This window comes from Cervus elaphus, chromosome 11 (genome assembly GCF_910594005.1).
Source record: "Cervus elaphus chromosome 11, mCerEla1.1, whole genome shotgun sequence".
Lineage (NCBI taxonomy): Eukaryota > Metazoa > Chordata > Mammalia > Artiodactyla > Cervidae > Cervus > Cervus elaphus.
Window position 1 is genome coordinate 12,799,527 of NC_057825.1, and position 25,405 is coordinate 12,824,931.

The following is a 25,405-nucleotide window of genomic DNA, read 5'->3' on the forward strand; positions in this document are numbered from 1 at the left end:
GTTACTAAGGAGAGACCTGGTTCTGGTAACAAGGGGCATCCCCTCCCCAGGGAGCTGGGATGAACCTCCAGCCTTCCTGCAGTCTAAGTTCCAGCAGCTGATTTCTCCTTGAAAGGAAATTGGAGTGGTGAGACCAGCCCCTGGCTGAAGCCCAAGGAACACACTCCATGGGGTGCCTATATGGGGGTGACAATGAAGCATTGCTTGAGCGACCCCTGGCCTTATCTCAACCATAATCAGGGAGGACTTGAAAAGGGAACAGACAGGAGCTGACATCTACTCTGGCCAAGCTCCGTCTCTCCTTGGAAGCACCTTCTATAACTTCTGGGGTCCACTCCTGTCCCGCTCCTGCAGAGAGGAGCTTCCCAGCAGAATGCAGTGCCTTGGGGCTTGCTCATGTGTAACTCAATTAGATAAAGAAAATCTGTCAAGACTATAAACTCTGGGTAGTACTCAAGAGTACTGGATCTGAAGGGCCCAGAATGACCTAAGGCTTGGAGCGCCATGGTCGCCTTTGTCCAAGAAGTAATGGCATTCCCTCTCCTAACCCCAACTCTGTCTCCAGATGTTGTAGTCTTAACACAAAGCAGTCTACCCTACCTGACTATGTGCATATCTGAGCAAGCTCATAACTCTCAATGAAACTTAAATACACCAGTAGTTAGCTCCTACTCTTATGCTTTAAAGAACATCATCCATTTCCATAACCCTAAATATATCTCAAATTGAAGGTACCCCAAACATGTCAGTTTAATACTCAATATACTCTTCTTTGTATGCCTAATTCTCATCTAGTTCTGAACCTAGGCTAACTGTAATAATAACTAGATTGCGACTTAAACTTATCACAAACATTATTCACATGGCAGCTTAACTTAAATCTAACAGAGCTCTAACACAAACTAAGCTCTAACCCAAATTTAATCTACCAATGAGAATAAAACCTGAATTCTAATCTTAAGTAGTCTTTCCCTCTAACACTAGCAATAAAATAGTTTTAGTATTTCTTTTTTAAAAACTGAAGTATAGTTTATTTGCAATGTTATGGTAGTCTCGGGTGTACAGCAAAGTGATTCAGTCATTAATTAATTGTTAGTTGCTCAGTCACGTCCGACACTTTGCTGCCCCATGGACTATAGCCTGCCAGGCTTCTCTGTCCATGGAAATCTCCAGACAAGAATACTTTTGCAGATTCTTTCCCTTTATAGGTTATAAGAAAAATATTTGTAAACTTCTCTATTTTATTTAACTTATTTTTTTGCTATACCACACAGCATGTGGGATCTTTAGTTCCCCAAATCAGGGATCGAATCCATGCCCCATGCAGTGGAAGCAGGGAAGTCCCTCTTACAAAATAACAAGTATAGTTCCTGTGCTCCTTGTTGGTGTTCTCTTTTATATACAGTAGTGTGTATATGTTAGTTCTAATATTTCTAAGAAGAGCTCAAATTTATTTGAACCCCGACTCCTATATTTTCCCCAAATCTACTTACTATTCATTAAAATCAATCCAAATTGAACAATCTACATAATTTTAACTCAGTCCTAAGTTTGTCCAACTGCTTTCAAATTCTGAACCTAACTCTGGCTTTACCCTGACTAACCTCAGTCTTAGCCATAATGTGAACCCTAACCCTATTCTAACCATAACCATAATTCTGACCCTTTCCTAATCTCTGTCACAGCCCTGAAGTAACCTAATCTTGGTCGAATTCTCACACAACTGTGGGATTTTAGGAATGAGATCATGTGTGTTCTCAGTTATCCTGAGAGATGGAATACGTGGCTTCATAGGGAAAGATATTTGCCTACCCAGATCCCATCGCAGTCTTTGGCATGAGTGGGTTCTGAAGTTGCTCTCTTGGGGTCAACGTGCCCAGAGTGACTCACTCACTGGTCACAAAGGACTTTAGAAGAGCAAGGATCTAGAACACTTGCAGCCAGCACAGCTCTTATCTGGTGCTTCTGGGTATCAACCTCTTGGAAATTCAAGTGGCAAATAAATCCAGTTACTGCACCTGGCAACATGCTTTGAACATGGAGGAGCCTAAGGCAAATTCAAAAGCAAATTCACTTGATCTTGGTTCTGGCTGGGTCTAGAGTACCCCAGGCTCCTGTCTCCTGTCTGTAAACCTCAGTTTCTCCCCTTTCTTCCACCTCAAGGACAAGGGACACCCAGCCCGTGCCAGGGGCCGGGAAGAGCCCGCATCATCCCTCCAGAGTCAGTCCTAATGCCAGCCTGCAGCCCTCTCACCGGTGCCTCCGCTGGGGACCGCAGCATCGGCTCCAAGTCCTTCTGAGCGCCTCCTTGACCTCTTTGTTGCGGAGGCTGTAGATGAGCGGGTTGAGAGCTGGGATGACAAGGGTGTAGAACACAGAGGCCATCTTGTCCGTGTCCAGGGCGTAGCTGGAGCTGGGACGCAGGTACATGAAGATGAGTGTCCCGTACAGCATGGCCACGGCCGTGAGGTGGGAGCCACAGGTCGAGGCTGCTCGCCACCGGCTCTCGGCAGAACGCATGCGGATCACAGCGCCGGCGATGAACCCGTAGGACACGGCGATGGCAGAAAGGGTGGCTGTCTGGATGAAGCCACAGACGGCGAAGAGGAGGAGTTCATTGAGACTCGTGTCGTTGCAGGAGATGGCCAGCAGCGGGGGAATATCGCAGAAGAAGCTGTTCACCTCCCGGGAGCCGCAGAAGCTCAGGCGGAAGGTGAAGGTCGTGTGGACCACGGCGCTCACTGCCCCGCCCAGGCCGGAGGCTCCCAGCAAGACCAGGCACAGACGCCGGGACATGGCCGTGGTGTAGAGAAGAGGGTTTCCGATGGCCACGTACCGGTCATAGGCCATGGCTGCCAGCAGGCAACACTCGGCATCGGCCAGCCCTGCAAACAGGAACATCTGGAGGACACAGGCTGCGTAAGGGATGCTGGCGCGAGGCAACAGCTGGTCCACGAGCATCTTGGGGCCGATGGCTGAGGAATAGCAGGCATCTAGCAGGGAGAGGTTGGCCAGGAAGAAGTACATGGGTGTGTGGAGCTGGGCGTCTACGTGGATCAGCAGCATCATGCCTACGTTTCCCAGCAAGCTCACCAGGTAGACGGGCAGGAAGATGAGGAAGAGGGTCAGGCGCAGGTCCCAGCGGTCTGTGATGCCCAGGAGGATGAACTCAGCGGGGGCACCCCAGGCCCAGGTGAAGTTCTCAGGTGTCATTTTGCAGGACAGAGTCTGAGGAAAGACAAAGCAAGAGGGAGGTGAGGGAAAAGTCAGGACCATCACCAACCAGAAAGTACTTTGTACTGGGAACAGATTTGGGTGAGTCCTAACTGTGTAATAAAAAACCCACAGCACTTCTCAAAACCTGTATTTAAAAGAATCCTTCAATTAAAAATAAATGCATTTTAAAAATTACCTTTTTAGTGCTAAGTCCCTGCCACTTCCCAGGTAGCTCAGCTGTAAATAACCTGTGTGCCAATACAGGAGACTTAAGAGATTCGGGTTCAATCTCTGGGTGGGGATGATCCCTGGAAGAGGGCATGGCAACCCACTCCAGTATTCTTGCCTGGAGTATCCCATGGACAGAGGAGCCTGGCTGGCTATAGTCCATAGGGTCACAAAGAGTTGGACATGACTTAAAGCAATTTACCACACACATGCTACAACTTAACCTCCATGAGACTGGGACACTTGCCTGGCTTACTCAATTTTGAATTCACAGTACTGAGAACATTGCTGAGCACATAATAATTGCTTAATAAATAAAGGCACACTTTGTTTTATCGCACTTTATCATGCTTCACAGATGGTGGTTTTTTTGTTTTTTTAAACAAACTGAAGGTTTGTGGCACATTTTTTTTTCCAACAGCATTTGCTCACTTTGTGTCCCTGTGTCACGTTTCAGTAATTCTCACAGTATTTCAGATTTTTCATGATTATTATAGGTGCTGTGATGATCTGTGATTAGAGATCTTAGATGTTACTACTATGATTCACTGAAGGCTTAGGTGATGAGTATCATTTTTTAGCAATAAAGTATTTTAAAATTAAGGTATGTACATTGTTTTTTAAGACATAATGCTATTGCAGACTTAATAGGCTACAGTAGAGTGTAAACATAACTTTCATATGCCCTGGGAAACCAAAACATTGGGGTGATTCAATTTATTGCTATATTGGCTCTATTATTGCACTTGTCTGCGACCAAACCCACAATATCTCTGAAGTATGCCTGAATTTGTTATATGCATGAATGATGAATATGCCTTCTCCTCTCCAGTTTCCCAAGGAGAAAAAGAGGCAATGAAATGGGCACAGTCTCTGAATCCAAAGGGTAGCTAGCTAGGTTTGCTGAGAGGACATCCTTCCACTGGAATGAAACCTGGGACAGGAGAGTGCAGCAGTGGCTGGCATCTGGGGGAGATGACAGGGAGTAGAAAGAATGGAAGACTTGAATATATTCCAGAGCTGGACTCTTCACCACCCTGAGCCTCAGTTTTCTTTCTGTGTAATGAGGAAAAATTGCTGCAAGGATTCAATGGAATAATGCATGTAAAACATCTCACATAGAGCCTGACATATGGCAGGTGTATACTGAAGGATCAATTTATTGATACCTGGCCCTGATACTGGAAGGAAGTAACTTCAAGGCAACTGGAGGTAGTGTAGTTTCCAGAAAATATAACATTTTTTTAATACTCTTGTGCCTTTTCATGTGTTCCCTTTGCTAAGAACCTGTTTCCAGTTTTTGTGTTTGACAAAAACTGTCTCAGATGTAAAGCCTTCCCTCCTGATTCACATGACTCAGAGGAAACTATACTTCTTACTTTGTGCTGGCTGCACTGGAGCTTACATCTGTCACAGTGTATCACTATTCTATTGCACGTATTTTTGTTTTATTTTTATAGAATTTTTAATGACATGGAAAAAGCACATGATATAATGTTACATGAAAAAAGTTCAAAGATGTTAAACCACAAATTCATCTGAAAGCCAAAAAGCTACTGTATGTTCTTTTTGTGTGTCTGTCTCTCCTGCAGGCTTTGAGCTCCTTGATTCAATAGTCATTCAACAAACATTTACTAAGTCCTACTATGTGCGCAGTATGGCTCTGTGATTCATTTTTGTACCTCCAGGGTCTGGTACGTAATCAGTGCTCAACAAATACTGGCTGAATGTCTAAAATAATGAAAAGAATATGAATTTTATCAGCATGCAGACTTGGTTTTAAGTCTGGCTTCCACACTTCCTGGTGTGCAACTTCGGGCAAGTCACTTCACCTTTCTCAGACTGTTTTCTCATAAAGTACATGTAATACCTCTGTTGGAGGGTTCTGAGAGGCAATAAACATGCAGCACTTGGAACTGAGTAAATGCTCTTTCTTCTCCCTTTAAGAGAAGTTTAGATATTTGTGACCTACCTGTTGCTGGTGAGGATGCACCACTTGGGTGAAAAGAAAATTGATTATATCATACATTGGTGAGGTTGTGCTGGTGTAGATGTAAACTGAGAAAATTGGAGGTCCCAAAAATGTGCATACCTTAGTTTCTTAGTCTGCTTTGGCTGCTGTAACAAAGTACCACAGACTGGGTGGCTTAAGCAACAGATACTTATTTCTTGTAATTCTGGAGGCTGGGAAGTCCAAGATCAGGGTGCCAGCATGGTTGGATTCTGGTGAAGGCCCACTTTAGAATTGCTGATGGCTCTGTTCTTGTTTTATCCTCATACAGTGGAGAGAGAGAGATAGCAGGTTGTCTAGTCTCTTCTTATAAGGGCATTAATTCCATCATGAGGACCCTACCCTTAGGACTTTATCTAAACCTAGTTGCTTTTCAAAGACCCTACTTCCAAATACCATTACATTCGGGATTAGGACTTCAACTTAAAAGTTTGGAGGGACACAAGCAATCAGTCCATGACAGATAGTAATTCCACTTCCTAGTGTTTTGAAAACTCTCACATATGTACACAAGGAGACATGCACAAGGGTGCAAGTTCTCCTGGACTATTTGCATTGAACTAACATTAGCCAAACCTAAATGTCAGTAGGCTTATGGAGGTTAAAAAGTAATAGATTTAACTTATATATATCAATGTAGAGAAATCTTAAAACCATATTGAGATTAAAATCATAATTTGTGGAACACTGTACAGATGGAAGAAAAAGCACAAAACAATAATATATGTTTTTATTTATATGTATATCAAATGCTGGTTGCTCCAACTAGAGATCAGGTCCCAGCTAAAGGATCCTAGGACATCTCATAAGGTGTTGTCTCCTTTGCCTCACCTCCACAATCAGAGCTGATCCTTCTTATCTGTTAAGACTCCTTTCAGGGATCATCAGTTTTTTCCCAGGAAACTTTATCTGACATCCAACAACCCAATCTCTCATTCTGGAACCCTGTTCACTGAGCTCTCTGTATTATAACCCTACTCTATCATTTGATAATTACCTAAATGATCTTCTTCCTCACCTAGTGCAGCATCTGGGACCATGCCTAATTCTTCCGTTTATCCTTAGGGATACAGAATTTTAGGGATCTTCCCCTCCTTCTTGATGGGGTCACTGGGAGAGGTCAGACAGACTCCAGGGATAGAGAACTATGGGGTTCCATCCCCACCCAACTACATGTTCCCCATGAATGAAGTCAGTTCTCTGGCTGAAGTTCTGCATCCAGAACCCAGTTGGTGGCAAACCCCTTCTGTATTACTGTCTGTCAGGTGGAAAGCAGACACTACTCACCTTTACAAAGTGAGGCGCACGGCTGCTTCCAGGGCCTCTCCATTTCTTCATCTGTAAACTGGGGACAATGAGACTTCAGGGCTTTTAAACTGCTTTGAAATTCTGGAATGCAAGGATCCCCAAACCTCAGTTAAGCAATTACTATGGAGTGTGTGTGTGTGTGTGTGTGTGTGTGTGTATGTGCACAAAACATAGAGTGAATTTTCCATTAATTTCTCCCTGTTGCCTACTGCCCATGAGGAGTAATCCTGACATTCAGATATATTCATTTTTTTTCCTTGAAGGTAAGAAAATGGAGCTCCAAAGAAGGGAGGAGACAGGATATTCAGCTATTAAGGTATTGATTTAGGGTTTGAAATTAGATCTAACTCCATCCTTTTTTTTTTTTTTTTTGGTCTCTAGGCAGAAATATTAATTGTGTCTCTTAATAGATTACCAAGCTAGTTGTCACTGTCTTGCCTCAGTTTTCTCAGCTTTAGATTAAGCAGACTGAACCAGGTCAGGAGTTCCCAGTTTGCTCTATGGATCTCTGTCATTAGAATTACCAATGGAGGTTTGTGAGGAAAAAAAAAAAAAAAAAAGTATAGCTATACACAGTGCCCAGAATTTCTGATTTAATCTATCTAGAGCAGAGCTCAGAAAGCTGTAGTGTAAAAAAAATGTTTGGCTGATTCTGATATACAGGTGTCTCTGGAACCCTGAGCATCAGAGCCTCTCCATCTTGAATGCACGTACAAATCATGCAGGGATCTTGTTAAATGCAGGTTCTGCCTCAGAAGGGCTGGGGAGGGGCCTGAGAATCTGCACTTCTAACAAACACCCAGGTGACACTGATGCTGCTGATCGGGGCTCCATGCTTTGAGTAGGAAGAGCCTGTGTCCTACTGGACAGCATTCCAGGCTCTGACATCTTAAGATTCTAGCTTTCTGGAGGGTTCTTTTTGCCTCTTCCTGCTTGCCCCCTTCTCCCTGCTGAAAACTTTGTTTTTGACTCATTTTCTCTTTCTAGGCCCCACTGTATGCATGAACACATTTAAGTTTGGCAAGGCCAGAGTCCTGGCATTTTTCAAGCTGTGTTTTCCCCATTTTCTAACAAGCCCCAGTTCTTAGATCACTCCTCCTCAGCACACAGACATTTGATATGCCTTGGTCCAGACACCAGCTGCTGTCACTGTGTCGGTGCGTGGTTATTGGATGGGTAGGACATACCGGGAAGGTGGAGATGGATGAGTAGTTCTGATGGAGTGACTTCAGTCCAGCCTTTGGGTGATGATGGCAGGGGAGGTAGCAGGGACACGCCCCACCCCAGACATAGGAACAGGGGGACTTATACTCTTCTTGGACCCTGGGGGAATCGCCTCGTTCCCCCTCTGCTGACTCCTCTTTCCCCCTCTACTGTCCTGGTTTCCGTGGGGACTCCCTCTCCACATCCTTTGGGGACACCATGAGAGCTGGTGGCAGGGGAATACCAGGGATGACTCACTCTTTAGAGCCTGGGGAAGTTGGAAAATTTGACTGAGTGGGTCCCCAGGCTCTGTGTGGGAAAACAGCAGCTCTCATGCTGCTTGTTTAGGGGAGTTTTCCTCCTCTGTTCTTTGAGACTCAGTATTTTTATGATGCCTTACGGTCTTCTACGCCAACGCAAATTCTTCTTGTGAGGCTCCTTACATGTCACATTTTCCTCTTGCCTAGATTGTCCACCCTCTTTCTTGTCTACTTGAAAAACTCCTCCTTTTAGTTACAGAATCAGCTCACACACTCCATCACCTTTTGTAGGAAGCCTTCCTGCCTCTGTGATGGAGCCATTCTTTCCCTCCATGCAGCTGAGATGTGCCTGCAAGAACACTAATCCAAAACAGACAGGGAAACAGAAGATTGTAAGATAGTCAATTCCTAGGAAGGTTGATAAGAAGTCCAGGGTCCCCGAGGAGGAGAAAGGGGTCCAGGGCCCTCAAGAAGGAGAAAGGGGTCTGAGTCTCTCAAGGAAGAGAAAAGGACAAACATTTTTTTCTACATTGCTTTGTCTTAGTCAATATAACAATGTATCTTGCTCAAGGATTTGTTTCTCCTTAACAAGAACCTTTTATATACAAGAACAATTATATCTACTACTGTGGGCAGGAGTCCCTTAGAAGAAATGGAGTAGCCATCATGGTTAACAAAAGAGTCCAAAATGCAGTACTTGGATGCAGTCTCAAAAATGACAGAATGATTTCTGCTCGTTTCCAAGGAAAACCATTCAATATCATGGTAATCCAAGCCTATGCCCCAACCAGTAATGCTGAAGAAGCTGAAGTTGAATGGTTCTATGAAGACCCACAAGACCTTTTAGAACTAACACCCAAAAAAGATGTCCTTTTCATTATAGGGGAGTGAAATGCAAAAGTAGGAAGTCAAGAAACACCTGGAGTAAAGGCAAATTTGGCCTTGGAGTACGGAATGAAGAAGGGCAAAGGATAATAGAGTTTTGCCAAGAGAATGCACTGGTCATAGCAAACACCTTCTTCCAACAACACAAGAGAAGACTCTACACATGGACATCACCAGATGGTCAACACCAAAATCAGATTGATTATATTCTTTGCAGTCAAAGATGGAGAAGCTCTATACAGTCAGCAAAAACAAGACTGGGAGCTGACTGTGGCTCGGATCATGAACTCTTTATTGCCAAATTCAGACTTAAATTGAGAAAGTAGGGAAAACCACTAGACCATTCAGGTATGACCTAAATCAAATCCCTTATGATTATACAGTGGAAGTGAGAAATAGATTTAAGGGACTAGATCTAATAGACAGAGTGCCTGATGAACTATGGACAGAGGTTCGTGACACTGTACAGGAGACAGGGATCAAGACCACCCCATGGAAAAGAAATGCAAAAGAGCAAAATGGCTGTCTGAGGAGGCCTTACAAATAGCTGTGAAAAGAAGATAAGGGAAAAGCAAAGGAGAAAAGGAAAGATATTCCCATTTGAATGCAGAGTTCCAAAGAATAGCAAGGAGAGATAAGAAAGCCTTCCTCAGTGATCAATGCAAAGAAATAGAGGAAAACAACAGAATGGGAAAGACTAGAGATCTCTTCAAGAAAATTAAAGATACCAAGGTAACATTTCATGCAAGATGGGTTTGATAAAGGACAGAAATTGTATGGACCTAACAGAAGTAGATGATATTAAGAAGAGGTGGCAAGAATACACAGAAGAACTGTACAAAAAAGATCTTCATGACCCAGATAATCACAATGGTGTGATCACTAACCTAGAGCCAGACATCCTGGAATGTGAAGTCAAGTGGGCCTTAGAAAACATCACTATGAACAAAGCTAGTGGAGGTTATGGAATTCCAGTTGAGCTATTTCAAATCCTGAAAGATAATGCTGTGAAAGTGCTGCACTCAATATGTCAGCAAATTTGGAAAACTCAGCAGTGGCCACGGGACTGGAAAATGTCAGTTTTCATTCCAATCCCAATGAAAGGGAATCCCAAAGAATGCTCAAACTACTGCACAATTGCACTCATCTCAAATGCTAGTAAAGTAATGCTCAAAATTCTCCAAGCTAGGTTTCAGCAATATGTGAACCGTGAACTTCCAGATGTTCAAGCTGGTTTTAGAAGAGGCAGAGGAACCAGAGATCAAATTGCCAACATTTGTTGGATCATCAAAAAAGCAAGAGAGTTCCAGAAAAACATCTATTTCTGCTTTATTGACTATGCCAAAGCCATTGACTGTGTGGGTCACAATAAACTGTGGATAATTCTGAAAGAGATGGGAATACCATACCACCTGACCTGCCTCTTGAGAAACCTATATGCAGGTCAGGAAAGAACAGTTAGAAATGGACATGGAACAATAGAATGGTTCCAAATAGGAAAAGGAGTACATCAAGGCTGTGTATTGTCACCCTGCTTATTTAACTTATATGCAGAGTACATCATGAGAAACACTGGGCTGGAAGAAGCACAAGCTGGAATCAAGATTGCCGGGAGAAATATCAATAACCTCAGATATGCAGATGACACCACCCTTATGGCAGAAAGTGAAGAGGAACTAAAAAGCCTCTTGATGAAACTGAAAGAGGAGAGTGAAAAAGTTGGCTTAAAGCTCAACATTCAGAAAACTAAGATCATGGCATCTGGTCCCATCACGTCATGGGAAATAGATGGGGAAACAGTGGAAACAGTGTCAGACTTTATTTTTTGGGGCTCCAAAATCACTGCAGATGGTGATTGCAGCCACAAAATTAAAAGACGCTTACTCCTTGGAAGGAAAGTTATGACCAACCTAGATAGCATATTTAAAAGCAGAGACAGTACTTTGCCAACAAAGGTCCATCTAGTCAAGGCTATGGTTTTTCCAGTGCTCATATATGGATGTGAGAGTTGGAGGGTGAAGAAAGCTGAGCACCGAAGAATTGATGCTTTTGAACTGTGGTGATGGAGCAGACTCTTGAGAGTCCCTTGAACTGCAAGGAGATCCAACCAGTCCATCCTAAAGGAGATCAGTCCTGGGTGTTCATTGGAGGGACTGATGTTGAAGCTGAAACTCCAATACTTTGCCACCTGATGTGAAGAGTTGACTCATTGGAAAAGACCCTGATGCTGGGAGGGGTTGAGGACAGGAGGAGAAGGGTACAACAGAGGATGAGATGGCTGGATGGCATCACCTACTCGATGGATGTGAGTTTGAGTCGTTCACCGCAAGCTATCAATTGTGACTGATGCCGTGCCAGACTGGAAGCAACCTGAGGCCAGGACTGGACATGGAGTCAGCTCTCTGGAAATTAGATCAGAACTCTTGAAAGTTGACCCAGGCACTGGTGAGTTTTAAAACCCTCAGGATTGAAAACCACTTTCAGTGTTCATGTAGGATTGAGAACCATTCCCTAATGGGTGAGAAGGGGGCTGAGCCTGAAGGTAGAGCTGAGTAGCTCAGTCTGTGGAGAGTTGATGGCTGTGGGGTGAGAGCAATCTGGAATCACCTCAGTTCCATGGTGTGTCTTAGAGCTAATTTCTCATTCGTGTTAGCAAAGTGTTCATTAGTTCACGTAATTAATATCTATTGCACTTTACTGTGTTGTGGGCTTAAGTTAAAGGTCTTAACGATGCACCAAAGAGCCATAGTCCCTTTTCCCCTGGAGCTTGCAAGGAGTTAGAACTAATGAAATTGCGTCAGGGATATGGGATGGGTATCATCAGAACCCTGTAGTCATTCTGTCACATTAAAGGATAGTGACTTGCTTGGCACCGACTGTTTGTACCACTCGGGTGTTTACCGAGTGACCCCCAGTGGGACCCAGTGATTGTGTGGCACAAACCTTCAGCTGTGGCTTCTACCTGGGTCATCGGAATGCTGCATCCTGTGTTTTACCTGGGCACAGGGTTAAAAAAAGTTGCCAACCTCCCTCTTCTCAAGGCCACATGGACACATTCTGTTTTCCATTGGTACAATTATTTGGCCACCATCTTTTCCCCCTCCATTGGCCTGGAGGTCATTATAACACACATAGAAGCCCTTACTAAAGTCTCCCAACAAGTGTTAAATGGTAGCTGGCAAAATCTGTCTTTTCTGAACACTGAATCTAATGAGAAAAGCAATCATCTAAAACAGGATGGCCTGGATATTATTACTGCCTTGCAAGGAAACACCTGTGACATTATTCAGAGTGTTGTGTTCCTGTACCTGATGAGTCTATTAGTGTATCACTTTATTAAATCACATGAGGACACAATGGCCCTAGTGAGCTGATGTCAAGCTTAGGGGACTTAATAAATCAGTAGTTCAGATCATGGGGCTTTTGGTGGAAAAATTTGTTCCTTATTTTTGGGAATTATTATCCTAATGTGTGTTTTCTCTTGCATGTGCCTATACTGTTTTAGTGACATCTGCCTCCAAAACAGCCAGATAGGAACCACCCCCATGCAGTGAAGCCCCTTGCTGGACCCTTGCAAAGTGTTCAAGGTACCCAGTGCTCATAAAACCTGAACTCTGTAATGGCTTTGGGGAAAGATTTTTAAAGAGAGGGTGAGGGGACTTCCCTGGTAGTCCAGTGGCTAAGACTCTGTGCTCCCAATGCAGGCGGCCTGGGTTTGTTCGCTGGTCAGGAAATTAGATTCCACATGCCACAACTAAAGAATCCACATGCCACAACTGAGACCCACCACAGCCAAATAAATAATAAATAAACATAAATATTAAAGACAGGGTGAGGGAGAGGGTTGCTGTGTATGTGATTAGCTTGTGGATATTCTTCTGATTGGTTGGTGGTGAGGTAATGAGGAGTCAGCATCATCAACCTTCTGGTTCCAACCTGTCTGGAGTCTGTGCTTTTGGGCGGCATGCAGTTAACTTTTTAAACCTGGTGGGGGTTTCAGTGTCTGCAAAACAACTTAAAGGATATGGCTCAGAATGTTATCTGTAGCCCTTGAGGAGGAACTAAAGATCCTTAACTTTAGTGAATGGTTGAATTATTATCATTTTGTCTGGCTTGATTGTTTTATTTCTGCATTTTCTCACTTCTCTGATTCTATTTATTTTTGGAAGGCCTAGGAGTCTCAAGATTTTCTACAAACAAGAAGCAGTCTTGTGGAGGAGAATGTGGCTGGGCGGAAGTTTGCACCTGGAGGGCCTGTTCAGGTACAGTGGGGGGAGGTCACAGAGAGGGCGTGACTTCTGATTGACCTTTGAATCGGACCTGACCGATTGGAAGCACTTCATCTCCTCCTCTGCCCTTGAAATATACACTCTTCTCAAGTGGGCGCCATTTTCAAGAGAGCAACGAGAAGACTGAACACTGAAGAATTGATGCTTTTGAATTGTGGTGCTAGAGGACTCTTGTGGGCCCTTTGGTCTGCAAGGAGATCAAATCAGTCAACCTTAAAGGAAATCAACCCTGAATATTCATTGGAAGGACTGATGCTGAAGCTAATGCTCCGGTACTTTGGCCACCTGATGTCAAGTGCTGCATCATTGTAAAAGACCCTGATTCTGGGAAAGATTGAGGGCAGGAGGAGAAGGGGGAGACAGAGGACGAGATGGTTAGATGGTATCACTGACTCAATGGACATGAATTTGAACAAACTCCGGGAGATAGTGGAGGATAGGGAAGCCTGGCATGCTGCAGGCCATGGGGTCACAAAGAGTTGGACACTAGTTAGAGACTAAACAACAATGAGTGGACAATGTTGTTGAGAGCATCTGAACGGTGTGCATGTCAGAACCCACTGTTTAAACTTCTAAGATCCTGGCCAGCGTGGGTGGATATCTACTTGTGGCAACTAAGATAAGCCTTGTAAGCAAGTCCCCCTGCTTATTCAGGGAATTCCTGTCCTTCTCTATGGCAGCTGAACTATGCTTTCTGTAAGTGTGGGGGAGGTTTGTGGGACTTTCCTATTCCCCTTTATCGTTCACAAGCATCTTCCCTAATATATTTTTTCCACTAATTATGTTTTGGCATTTGTTTATCATAGGCCTTGAACTGACACAATAGTTAAAAAAAATTTGGAACAGTTGTGAGTTTTGGGATTGTTTCTATTCTTTCGTTATTGTGAATAATGCTATTATGAACACTCATGTACAGGCTTTTGTCTGAAGATACGTTTTCTTACTTATATGCTGAGGAATGGAATTGTTGAATCATATGGAAACACTATGTTTAAGTTTTTGAGAAACTGCTGATGTTTTCCAAAGTGCCTATATAATTTTAAAATCTCATTAAATGCCGGAGACCTGAGTTCGATCCCTGGGTGGGTAAGATCCCCTGGAAAAGGGAATGGTTACCCACTCCAATATTCTTGCTTAGAGAATTCCATGGACAGAGGAGACTGGCAGGCTACAGTCACAAAGAGTCGGACACGACTGAGCAAATTTCACTTTCATTTTTACCAATGTAGAAGGGTTTACCCTTCTCTCATGCCTTGGCAACATTTTGATATTGTCCATTTTTTAAAACATTCTAGTGGAGGTGAAGTGGTATCTCATTGTGTGTGTGTGTATTTAATTTGGCTGAGCCAGGTCTTAGTTGTGGCATGTGGCATGAGGGATTGAACCTGGGGCCCCTGCATATGGTGGGTGTGGAGGGTCTTAACCACTGGACCACTAGGGAAGTCCCTCAGTGTGTTTTTGATTTGCACTTCTCTGATGATTAATGATGCAAAGAGCTTTCATGTGCTAATTGGTTGTTTGTATCTTTTTCTTTGGGGAAGCACTTATTTAAATCCTTTGTGCATTTAAAAATTGGGTTATCAGTCTTATTGTTGAGGTGTAAGAGTTCTTTATATATTCTTATACAAATATCTTATCAGATATGTGATTTGTATAGATGCTCTACCTTTCAGTGGGTTGTCTATTCACTCTCCTGATGGTATCTTTTGAAGTGCAAAACTTGGTGATTTTGATGAAGTCCCATTTATCCCTTTTTTGATATTTCTGCTTATGCTCTTGGTGTCATACCTAAGAAACCATTGACTAATCTAAGATCACAAAGATTCATTCTCACACTGTCTTCTAAACATTTTGTAGTTTTAGCTTTGACTTTGAGTTAATTTTTATATGTATGTGAAGTAAAGGTTCAGGTTAATTCTTTTGCATTTGGTTGTCTAGTTGACCCAGCACTGCTCGTTGAAAACAATGTTTTTTCCCCACTGAATTGTCCTGAGTTGCAGCTTTATTAATAATAAATTGCCCATAACTGTGAAGGTTTATTTGTGGACTCTCAGTTGTATTCCTTTGATCTTTATATGTCTGGCCTTATGCTGTATGGCATTGTACTTTTAAAAATTGAAGTATAGTGTCAGGAAGCATTTAACAGGAGGCTTTCTGTGTGCTGTTTTGGATCTGTCAGGAAACCTCTGGCCCTTATTAAATCCTGAATATTCAGGAATTAAGAGGAGAGGCACTCCTTTCCCGGGGCTGAGGAATCCAGGCATCTCCTTTGTTAGTTTCTCATTATGGTGATAAGTACCCTCTTCTTTAATACCTTTAATAAGTACCTTCTCTCTTTAATGGGGATTGGCTTGTGTTTTTTTTTTTTTTTTTTGGCTTGTGTTTTATAAGTCTGGAATTTTAATCTTTATCTTTGCTGAGAATAACTACCTTGTAAGACAGTATATATGCCCACACCGTGTTGATTAAAACACTTTTGCTCCATCAGAGCTTTGGTCCCTGTGTCTTTCTTTCTCTCTCTCTCTCTTTATTTCTGACTGATTCCCTGGAGCGCGGAAGCCGGCTGCATAACCCAGGGAATATTAGCCTCTTTCCTTCTTTCACTCTCTCATCGTCGACTCCAGACCACCAGGTTTCGGTACATTAAAGGACCAACAGTATAGTTGCTATATGATATTATGTTACAGATGTACAATATAGTGATTCACAATTTTTAAAGGTTTTACTTCATTTATAGTTATTATAAAATATTGATTATATTTCTTGTGTTGTACAACATATCCTTGTAGCTTATTTTGTACCTAATAGCGTGTACCTCTTGATTCCCTACACTTTCTTCTCCCACTGAAAACTATTAGTTTGTTTTCTATATGAGTCTGCATTTTTTATATTTAATAGTTTCTTGTATTTTTTAGATTCCATATCCAAGTGATATCATATGATATTTGTCTCTCTTTGTCTGACATTTCACTTAGCATAATGCCTTCAATGTCTATCCATGTTGCTGCAAATGGCAAAATTTCATTTTTAAAAATAACTGAATAATATTCCATTGTATGTGTATATCACATCTTCTTTATCCATTAATCTGTTGACAGACACTGAGGTCACCTCCATATGTTGGCAATTGTAAATAATGTTGCTATGAATACTGAGGTACATGGATCTTTTTGAATTAGTGTTTTATACCCAGGAGTAGAATTGTTGGATCACATGGTAGTTCTATTTTTCTTTTTTTGAGAAACCTTCATGCTATTCTCTATAGTGGCTGTGCCAATTTATATTCCCACCAACGGTGTAGAAGAGTTGCTTTTCCTCCACATCCTAGCCAACAATTTGTTATCTGTGTTCTCTTTGATAATAGCCATTCTGACAAGTGAGAGGTGGTATCTCATTGTCGTTTTGATTTGCCTTCCCTGATGATTAGCGATGTTGAACATCTTTTCCTATGAAGTGCAGCATTGCCTTAATTAGTGAAGCTTTGTAGTAAGTTTTGGAATCATGAAGTATGAGTCTTTTGACATTGCTCTTCTTTTTAAAGAATGTATTGATTATTCTGGTTCCCTTGCATTTCTATGTGAGCTTTTGATCAGGTTGTCATTATCTGCAAAAAAGGTGTTGTTCAGTTGTTCCGTCATGTCTGACTCTTTGTGACCCCATGGACTGCACCCTATCCAGATTTTGATAGAGATTGCATTGAATTCAAATTGTTTGTTAGTTCTAATAGTTTTTTTGGTTGATGTTTCAGGAGTTCAAAAGCTATAGCATCTGTCATTTGCAAGTAGAAATAGTTTTACTTCTTTACAATCTGCTGCTGCTGTTGTTTTAGTCACTAAGTTGTGTCCAACTCTTTTGTGACTCCATGGACTATAACCTGTTTGGCTCCTCTGCCCATGGGATTTGCAAGAATATTGGAGTGGATTGCCATGCCTTCCTGACCTAGGGATCCAACTTGTATCTCTTGCATTGGCAAGTAGATTCTTTACCACTGAGCCACCAGGGAAGCCCTCTTTACACTCCAATTGCCTTCTAGTTCTTTTTCTTATTTAATTGTGCTGACTGGAACCTCTAGTACAATCCAGAATGGAAATGGGAAGAGTGGCCATCTTTAGGGCAGAAATAGGAAGATTAGATAAATGGATAATGATGCTCACAAGAAAAACAGATCATATCCAGGTGATTAAAGAGGGCTAGTGTGAGAAGCTACTTTTTGCACATGACATGAAACTTACCCTGTGTGGGCCTGGAGTAGAGGAAGAAGCCACAGAGGGGAAAATAATGCTAGAGAGAAAGGCACTGAGGGGAAATGTGTATGATATATATGAGTGAGTGAGGGCTCAGACATAGTCAGCATCTTGTTTTTAACAATTATGGGACAGAAAATGGAGAGGAAACTCTTGCAGAGAGTGAGAGATGTGAGGGAGAGAGCCACTTCAACATTTAGTATCATTCTAAAATCATATACTGTTTCACTAAAAAAACCACACTGCCTACTAAAAGCCACTAAATTACAAACTACAAAAAGGAATTTTATAGTATATGAATTATATCTCAATAAGACTGTTATTAAAAATAGTATCATACTGAAATATAAAAAGCAATTTATTATTCACATGAACTGCATAGGGAAGGATTTTCCAATGATAACACAGGCTGAAGAGTCACAAGGAGTGGAGAAGGAAATGGCAACCCACTCCAGTACTCTTGCCTAGAAAATTCCATGGATGGAGGAGCTTGGTGGGCTACAGTCCATGGGGTCGAAAAGAGTCAGACACGACTGAGTGACTTTTCACTTTCACTCTCACTTCCTAAATACAATGGTGGTTCTGATTATTGCACTTAAAACTGGGATGTTGGACTGTATTTTCAGTATTCTGTTAAACAGTAAAGTACTGTGTAGATAAAATGATATTAAAAAATATTGTTACCAAGTGTCAAGAAAAAAAGAGTCACAAGGAGGATTATTTTTATTAGTTTCATGTAGGTAAATTGAAAAGTTATTTATGTCTAAAAATCCAAAAGAAAACCGAAGGATGAAATGGTGATTGGGAAAAGGCTGCAATATGAGTAGTAAAGTGTAAAGTTTAAATATTTAATATAAAAAAGACTTATGCAAGTCTTTTAAATAGTCAAATGACACGAAGAAATAATTGACAGAAAAATAAATAAAATGCATTCATGGATTTAAGTAAACAATCAGTAATCCAAAACATTCAAAGAAAAGAAGTACTATTTTTCACTTATTGTATTTGTGACAATTGAGTAAAAAATTGGAACACAAAGAATGCAGAGAAAGGAATATTCTCATGGAACTGTCAGTTGGGATGTAAATCATTAACAGTTTTGTAAATTTTTATTATTATTATTTTTTCCATTTATTTTTATTAGTTGGAGGCTAATTACTTTACAATATTGTAGTGGGTTTTGTCATACATTGACATGAATCAGCCATGGATTTACATGTGTTCCCCATCCCGATCCCCCCTCACACCTCCCTCTCCACCCGATCCCTCTGGGTCTTCCCAGTGCACCAGGCCCGAGCGCTTGTCTCATGCATCCAACCTGGGCTCATGATCTGTTTCACCCTAGATAATATACAGAGTGAAGTAAGCCAGAAAGATAAAGACCAATACAGTATACTAACACATATATATGGAATTTAGAAAGATGGTAATGATAACCCTATATGCAAAACAGAAAAAGACAGATGTATTTTTATTATTTTTATAGATAGTTTCTGCGTTAAAAAATACACCCATTTATTTGGCCATGCCATGTGGCATGTGGGATCTTAGTTCCCTGACCAGGAATCTAACCCATGAGCCCTGCAGTGGAAACATGGAGTCTTAACCACTGGATCTCCAGGGAAGTCCTTGTAAACTATTTTTGCAACATATTTCATAAGCCTGAAAAAATTTTCACACAGCAATTCCACTTCTTAAAATTTATTGGAAGGGCATGGGAAAATCTATACATATAGGGTTTATTCACACTGATCTTCATAGCATTATTATTTATAAAGTTAAAAATAATTAACAGAACTAATTACCCCCAAATGGAAGATTATAGACAGTGTGTTGAAAATCAGAGACATTACTCTGCCAGTCAAGGCTATGGTCTTCCTAGTGGTCACGTACGGTTGTAAGAGCTGGACGGTAATGAAGGCAGAGCGCCAAAGAATTGATGCCTTCCGACTGTGGTGCTGGAGAAGACCCCGAGAGTCCCTTGGACTGCAAGGAGATGAAACAAATCAATCTTAAGGGAAATCGGCCCTGAATACTCATTGGAAGGACTGATGCTGAAGCTGAAGCTCCAGTATTTTGGTCACCTGATACGAACAGCTGGCTCGGTGGAAAAGTCCCTGATGCCGGGAAAGATTGAGGGCAGAAGGAGAAGAGGGCATCAGAGGATGAGGTGGCTGGCTGGCATCACCAATACAATGGGTATGAACTTGGGCAAACTTCGGGAGTTGGTGAGAGACAGGGAGGCCTGGTGTGCTGCAGTCCATGGGGTCACAAAGAATCAGATATGACTGAGTGACGGAAGAACAACATGGCAGGTGCTTCTGCTATAATATTAATTATGAGAATGCTTATAAAAATTTACCAATAGTGTGGAAGCATTCATGTTTTAAAATTACATGAAAAATCATAATCTTAATGTAGAATAAATGTATAGAGAAAAGGATTGTAAGAATTTGCATAACACATTCTTTCAGGAAGGGATTTGAAAATTTTCCTTGTATTTTAGACATTTACTATAATGACATAAATAATTTTTCAATTGGAGAAAAAATAGACAACAGTTGAAAAAATGAAAATAGCTCATAGCTAACAACAACAATTTAACAAAGATGACCATCATACCTACTACTGTGGTCAAGAATCCCTTAGAAGAAATGGAGCAGCCATCATAGTCAACAAAGAGTCAGAAATGTAGTGTTTGGATGCAATCTCAAAAACAACAGAATGATCTCTGTTCATTTCCAAGGTAAACCATTCAATGTCACAGTAATCCAAGGCTATGCCCTGACCCATAATGCTGAAGAAGCTGAAGTTGAATGGTTCTATGAAGACCTACAATACCCTCTAGAACTAACACCTAAAAAAGATGTTCTTTTCATTTTAGGGGACTGAAATGCAAAAGTAGGAAGTCAAGAAATACCCGGAGTAACAGGCCAATTTGGCCTTGGAGTACAGAATGAAGAAGGGCAAAGGATAATAGAGTTTTGCCAAGAGAATGCACTGGTCATAGCAAACACCCTCTTCCAAAAACATAAGAGAAGACTCTACACATAGACATCCCCAGATGGTCAACACCAAAATCAGATTGATTATATTCTTTGCAGCCAAAGATGGAGAAGCTCTATACAGTTAGCAAAAACAAGATTGGGAGCTGACTGTGGCTCAGATCATGAACTCCTTATTGCCAAATTCAGACTGAAATTGAAGAAAGTAGGGAAAACCACTAGACCATTCAGGTATGACCTAAATCAAATCCTTTATGACTATACAGGGGAAGTGACAAATAGATTCAAGGGATTAGATCTGATAGAGTGCCTGAAGAACTATGGTTGGAGGTTTGTGACATTGTACAGGAGACAGGGATCAAGACCACCCCAAGAAAAGAAATGCAAAAAAGCAAAATGGCTGTCTGAGGAGGCCCTACAAACAGCTATGAAAAAAAGAGAAGTGAAAGGCAAAGGAGAAAAGGAAAGATATACCCATTTGAATGCAGAGTTCCAGTGAATAGCAAGGAGAGTTAAGAAAGCCTTCCTCAGTGATCATTGCAAAGAAATAGAGGAAAACAACAGAATGGGAAAGACCGTAGATCTCTTTAAGAAAATTAGAGATACCAAGGGAACATTTCATGCAAAGATGGGCACAATAAAGGATAGAAATGGTATGGACCTTACAGAAACAGATGATATTAAGAAGAGATGGCAAGAATACACAGAAGAACTATACAAAAAAGATCTTCACAGCCCAGATAATCACGATGGTGTGATCACTCACCTAGAGCCAGACATCCTAGAATGTGAAGTCAAGTGGGCCTTGGGAAACATCACTACGAACAAAGCTAGTGAAGGTAATGGAATTCCAGTTGAGCTCTTTCATATCCTAAAAGATGATGCTGTGAAAGTGCTGCACTCAATATGCCAGCAGATTTGGAAAACTCAGCAGTGGCCACAGGACTGGAAAAGCTCAGTCTTCATTCCAATCCCAAAGAAAGGCAATGCCAAAGAATGCTCAAACTACCACACAATTGCACTCATCTCACATGCTAGCAAAGTAATGCTCAAAATTCTCCAAGCCAGGCTTCAGCAATGTGTGAACTGTGAACTTCCAGATGTTCAAGCTGGTTTTAGAAAAGGCAGCGGAACCAGAGATCAAATTGCCAATATCTGCTGGATCATCAAAAAAGCGAGAGAGTTCCAGAAAACATGTATTTCTGCTTTATTGACTATGCCAAAGCCTTTGACTGTGTGGATCACAACAAACTGGGAAAATTCTGAAAGAGATGGAAATACCAGACCACCTGACCTGCCTCCCGAGAGATCTGTATGCAGGTCAAGAAACAACAGTTAGAACTGGACACGGAACAACAGACTGGTTCCAAATTGGGAAAGGAGTATGTCAATGCTGTATACTGTCACCCTGCTTATTTAACTCTTGTGCAGAGTACATCATGAGAAATGCTGGACTGGATGAAGCACAAACTTGCATCAAGACTGCTGGGAGAAATATCAGTAACCTCTCAGATATGCAGATGACACCACCTTTATGGCAGAAAGTGAAGAACTAAACAGCCTCTTGATGAAAGTGAAAGAGGAGAGTGGAAAAGTTGGCTTAAAACTCAACATTCAGAAAACTAAGATCATGGCATCTGGTCCCATCACTTCATGGCAAATAGATGGGGAAACAGTGGAAACAGTGGCTGACTTTATTTTTGGGCTCCAAAATCACTGCAGATGGTGACTGCAGCCATGAAATTAAAAGAAGCTTGCTCCTTGGAAGAAAAGTTATGACAAACATAGGCAGCTTTTTAAAAAGCAGAGACATTACTTTGCCAACAAAGGTCCATCTAGTCAAGGCTATGGTTTTTACAGTGGTCATGTATGGATGACCATTTTTATTGAACCATAAAAAAAGCTGAGTGCCAAAGAATTGATGCTTTTGAACTGTGGTGTTGGAGAAGACTCTTGAGAGTCCCTTGGACTGAAAGGAGATCCAATAAGTCCATCCTAAAGGAAATCAGTCCTGAATATTCATTGGAAGGACTGATGCTGAAGCTGAAACCCCAATATTTTGGCCACCTGATGCAAAGAGCTGACTCATTTGAAAAGACCCTGATGCTGGGAAAGATTGAAGATGGCAGGAGAAGGGAATGACAGAGGATGAGATGGTTGGATGGCATCACCGACTCAATGGACATGAGTTTGAATAAACTCCGGGAGTTAGTGATGGACAGCGAGGCCTGGCATGAAACTGGACAAATTCTTTCTTTTTTTGTGCCTAGCTCCCTTTTCTAAAATATTCTTGCCCTTGCAATCTACATAGAGTTCCTCGATGGCTTGCAGTAAAACAATCCACCTGCAATGCAGGAGACACGGGTTTGATCGCAAACGCCTATCCACTCCCGTATCCTTGCTGGGTTAATTCCATGGACATAGGATCCTGGCAGGCTACAGTCCAAAAGGTCCCAAAGAGTTGGACATGATTGAACCACTGAACATAAACACACACACTCAGGCCACATACAGATTTTTCCTACTTAATATAACATTCTCCACTCGAGTCCAGTCCCCAGGAGTGAGTTTCTTCCAAGGTAGGGTCAGAATTGGTCCCTGCAGCCCGGTGACTTGACTGACGTCCTGACCTGTCTAGTCTTGCCAGAATTTTTTGTTATTGGGGAAGAATTTGTAACCTACACTGCTCCTATTGACCTTTCTCTTAGAAGTGAAGTGTTTGCTGGTATTTTTGATGTTCCCAACTCTGGATTGATTCTGCCTGGATACATATACCCACACATCAAGTCACCCTGTGGGGACTGCTGGTCCCCCCACCCTCTCCAAATACCCCTATTGCTGTTCTTCAAATCTGAGTCTTTATTTTCATGCATCTGCTCTGAAAACTAAGCATCCGTTATGTTTTGAATGTGAGTCTTTCAAATTTAGAATGGACAAATCTAGAGAAGGAGGCATGTTGAAAAGCCTGGAGCTCTACTCTAGGGAAGGACTTTTTATGGGGTGGAACATCTTCCCTCTAGCTCAAACGGTAAAGAAACTTCCTGCAATGCAGGAGACCCGGGTTCCATCCCTGGGTTGGAAAGATCCTCTGGAGAAGGGAATGGCAATCCACTCCAGTATTCTTGCCTGGAGAATACCATGGACAGAGGGGCCTGGCAGGCTATAGTCTGTGCGATCACAAAGAGTCGGACACAACTGACGTGACTAACACTACACTACTACATCTTCCCCAGCCAAGGAGTCTCCACAAAGCTCCCTTCATGTCGCTGTTCCTCAGGCTGTAGATAAAAGGGTTCAGCATGGGGGTGACCATCGTGTACACCACAGATGCTGCCATCCCAGTGTCTGCTGAGTAGGAGGATGAGGGCTGGAAATACACCAGAAAGACAGTTCCATAGAAGAGAGTGACCACTGTCAGGTGAGAGCCGCAGGTAGAGAAGACTTTGTGCTTCCCCCCAGCAGAGGGGATCCTGAGGATGGTGTGGATGATGTGGGCATAAGAGACCAGGACACAGGTGAGAGGGACCACTCCTGAGAGGGCTGCTTCTGCAAACATCATGAGCTGAAAGATGTGAGTGTCTGAGCAGGCAAGTTTGAGGAGAGGGAGAAGGTCACAGAAGAAGTGTGGTATGGAATGGGAGGCACAGAAGGAGAACTGAGACATGAGGAGACAGAGAGAGAAGGCCAGGAGGTAGGAGCTGAGCCAGGATGCAGCGACCAGCAGCAGGCAGCGCTGGGGCCCCATGATGGTGGTGTAGTGGAGAGGAAGGCAGATGGCCACGTAGCGGTCATAGGCCATCACAGCCAGCAGGAAGTCATCCAGCAGGGCCAATTCCATGAAGAAGAACATTTGCACAAGACAACCAGTGTAGGATATGGTGTAGTGCTGTGTGAGGATGTTGAGCAGCACCTTGGGGATGATGGTGCAGGAGAAGCAGGTGTCGGTGAAGGACAGGTTGGCCAGGAAGAAGTACATGGGGGTGTGGAGATGGGGATCAGAGCTGATGGCCAGGATGATGAGCAGGTTCCCCAGCATGGTGACCAGGTACACGGCCAGGAAGAGCCCGAACAGGAGAGGCTGCTGCTCTGGGTGCTGAGAGAAGCCCAGGAGCAGGAAGTCAGAGATGCTGGTTCGGTTTCTAATTTCCTTCAAAAGCAGAGAAAGTAGAGCAGATATTATTTAAATAAAGATAGGCTCTCAGTGTTACAGACTTTGGTTTGTTTTTCTCTATTCCTTGAAGAGGTCACTGAGTTCCATTAGTGGGTGTGAGTGCTGGTTTCCAAATACGTAAAAATAAGACTGTGAACGCTGATGAGACAGCATCAGGATAGAGATGTAGTTTGGGTTCTAGAATCCTGTAATGTGGCATGCTTTCCACATGGGTGATCTGAATGAGACTGAACTGGAATTCAGTTGGAAAAATCTCTTCAAATTTAATTTCCTTTTTAAAAAATGATAGAACAATCATTTTTGTTTGTGATTTAATTTTTATTTTATATTGACATATAGCTGATTTACATTGTTGTGCTAGTTTCAGCTATACAGCGAAGTGATTGAGTTATGCATATATATATGTATATATATATATCCATTATTTTTCAGATTCTTTTCCCATATAGTTGATTATATAATATTGAGTGGAGTTTTCTGTGCTAGTAGGTCCTTGTTTTTTTAAACTTTCTTTTTTATATTGGAGTATAGCCGATTAAGAGTGTTGTGATAGTTTCAGGTGGACAGCAAAGGGACTCAGCCATA

At 42.1% G+C, this 25,405-nt stretch overlaps 2 protein-coding genes across 2 annotated transcripts; both read right to left on the bottom strand.

Moving 5' to 3' along the window:
- Window positions 1-2,112: 2,112 nt before the first annotated feature.
- LOC122702925 (olfactory receptor 5C1) lies at window positions 2,113-3,421 on the bottom strand. The gene has a single exon (XM_043916924.1). It carries the CDS (start codon window positions 3,274-3,276, stop codon window positions 2,251-2,253), a length of 1,026 nt encoding a protein of 341 aa, XP_043772859.1. The 5' UTR covers window positions 3,277-3,421; the 3' UTR covers window positions 2,113-2,250.
- Window positions 3,422-19,724: 16,303 nt separating this feature from the next.
- Window positions 19,725-24,817, bottom strand: LOC122703081 (olfactory receptor 1361-like; the record flags this gene model as incomplete). The annotated part of the gene is made up of 2 exons (XM_043917174.1): window positions 19,725-19,761; window positions 23,850-24,817. Coding segments are annotated over 2 exons (1,005 nt in total), but the record flags the coding sequence as incomplete, so codon positions are not given.
- Between the last annotated feature and the right edge of the window lie 588 nt (window positions 24,818-25,405).

Bases quoted from the DNA above. Each gene is read 5' to 3' on its own strand.
- LOC122702925 (XM_043916924.1), bottom strand. From the start codon at position 3,276: ATGGTCCTGACTTTTCCCTCACCTCCCTCTTGCTTTGTCTTTCCTCAG.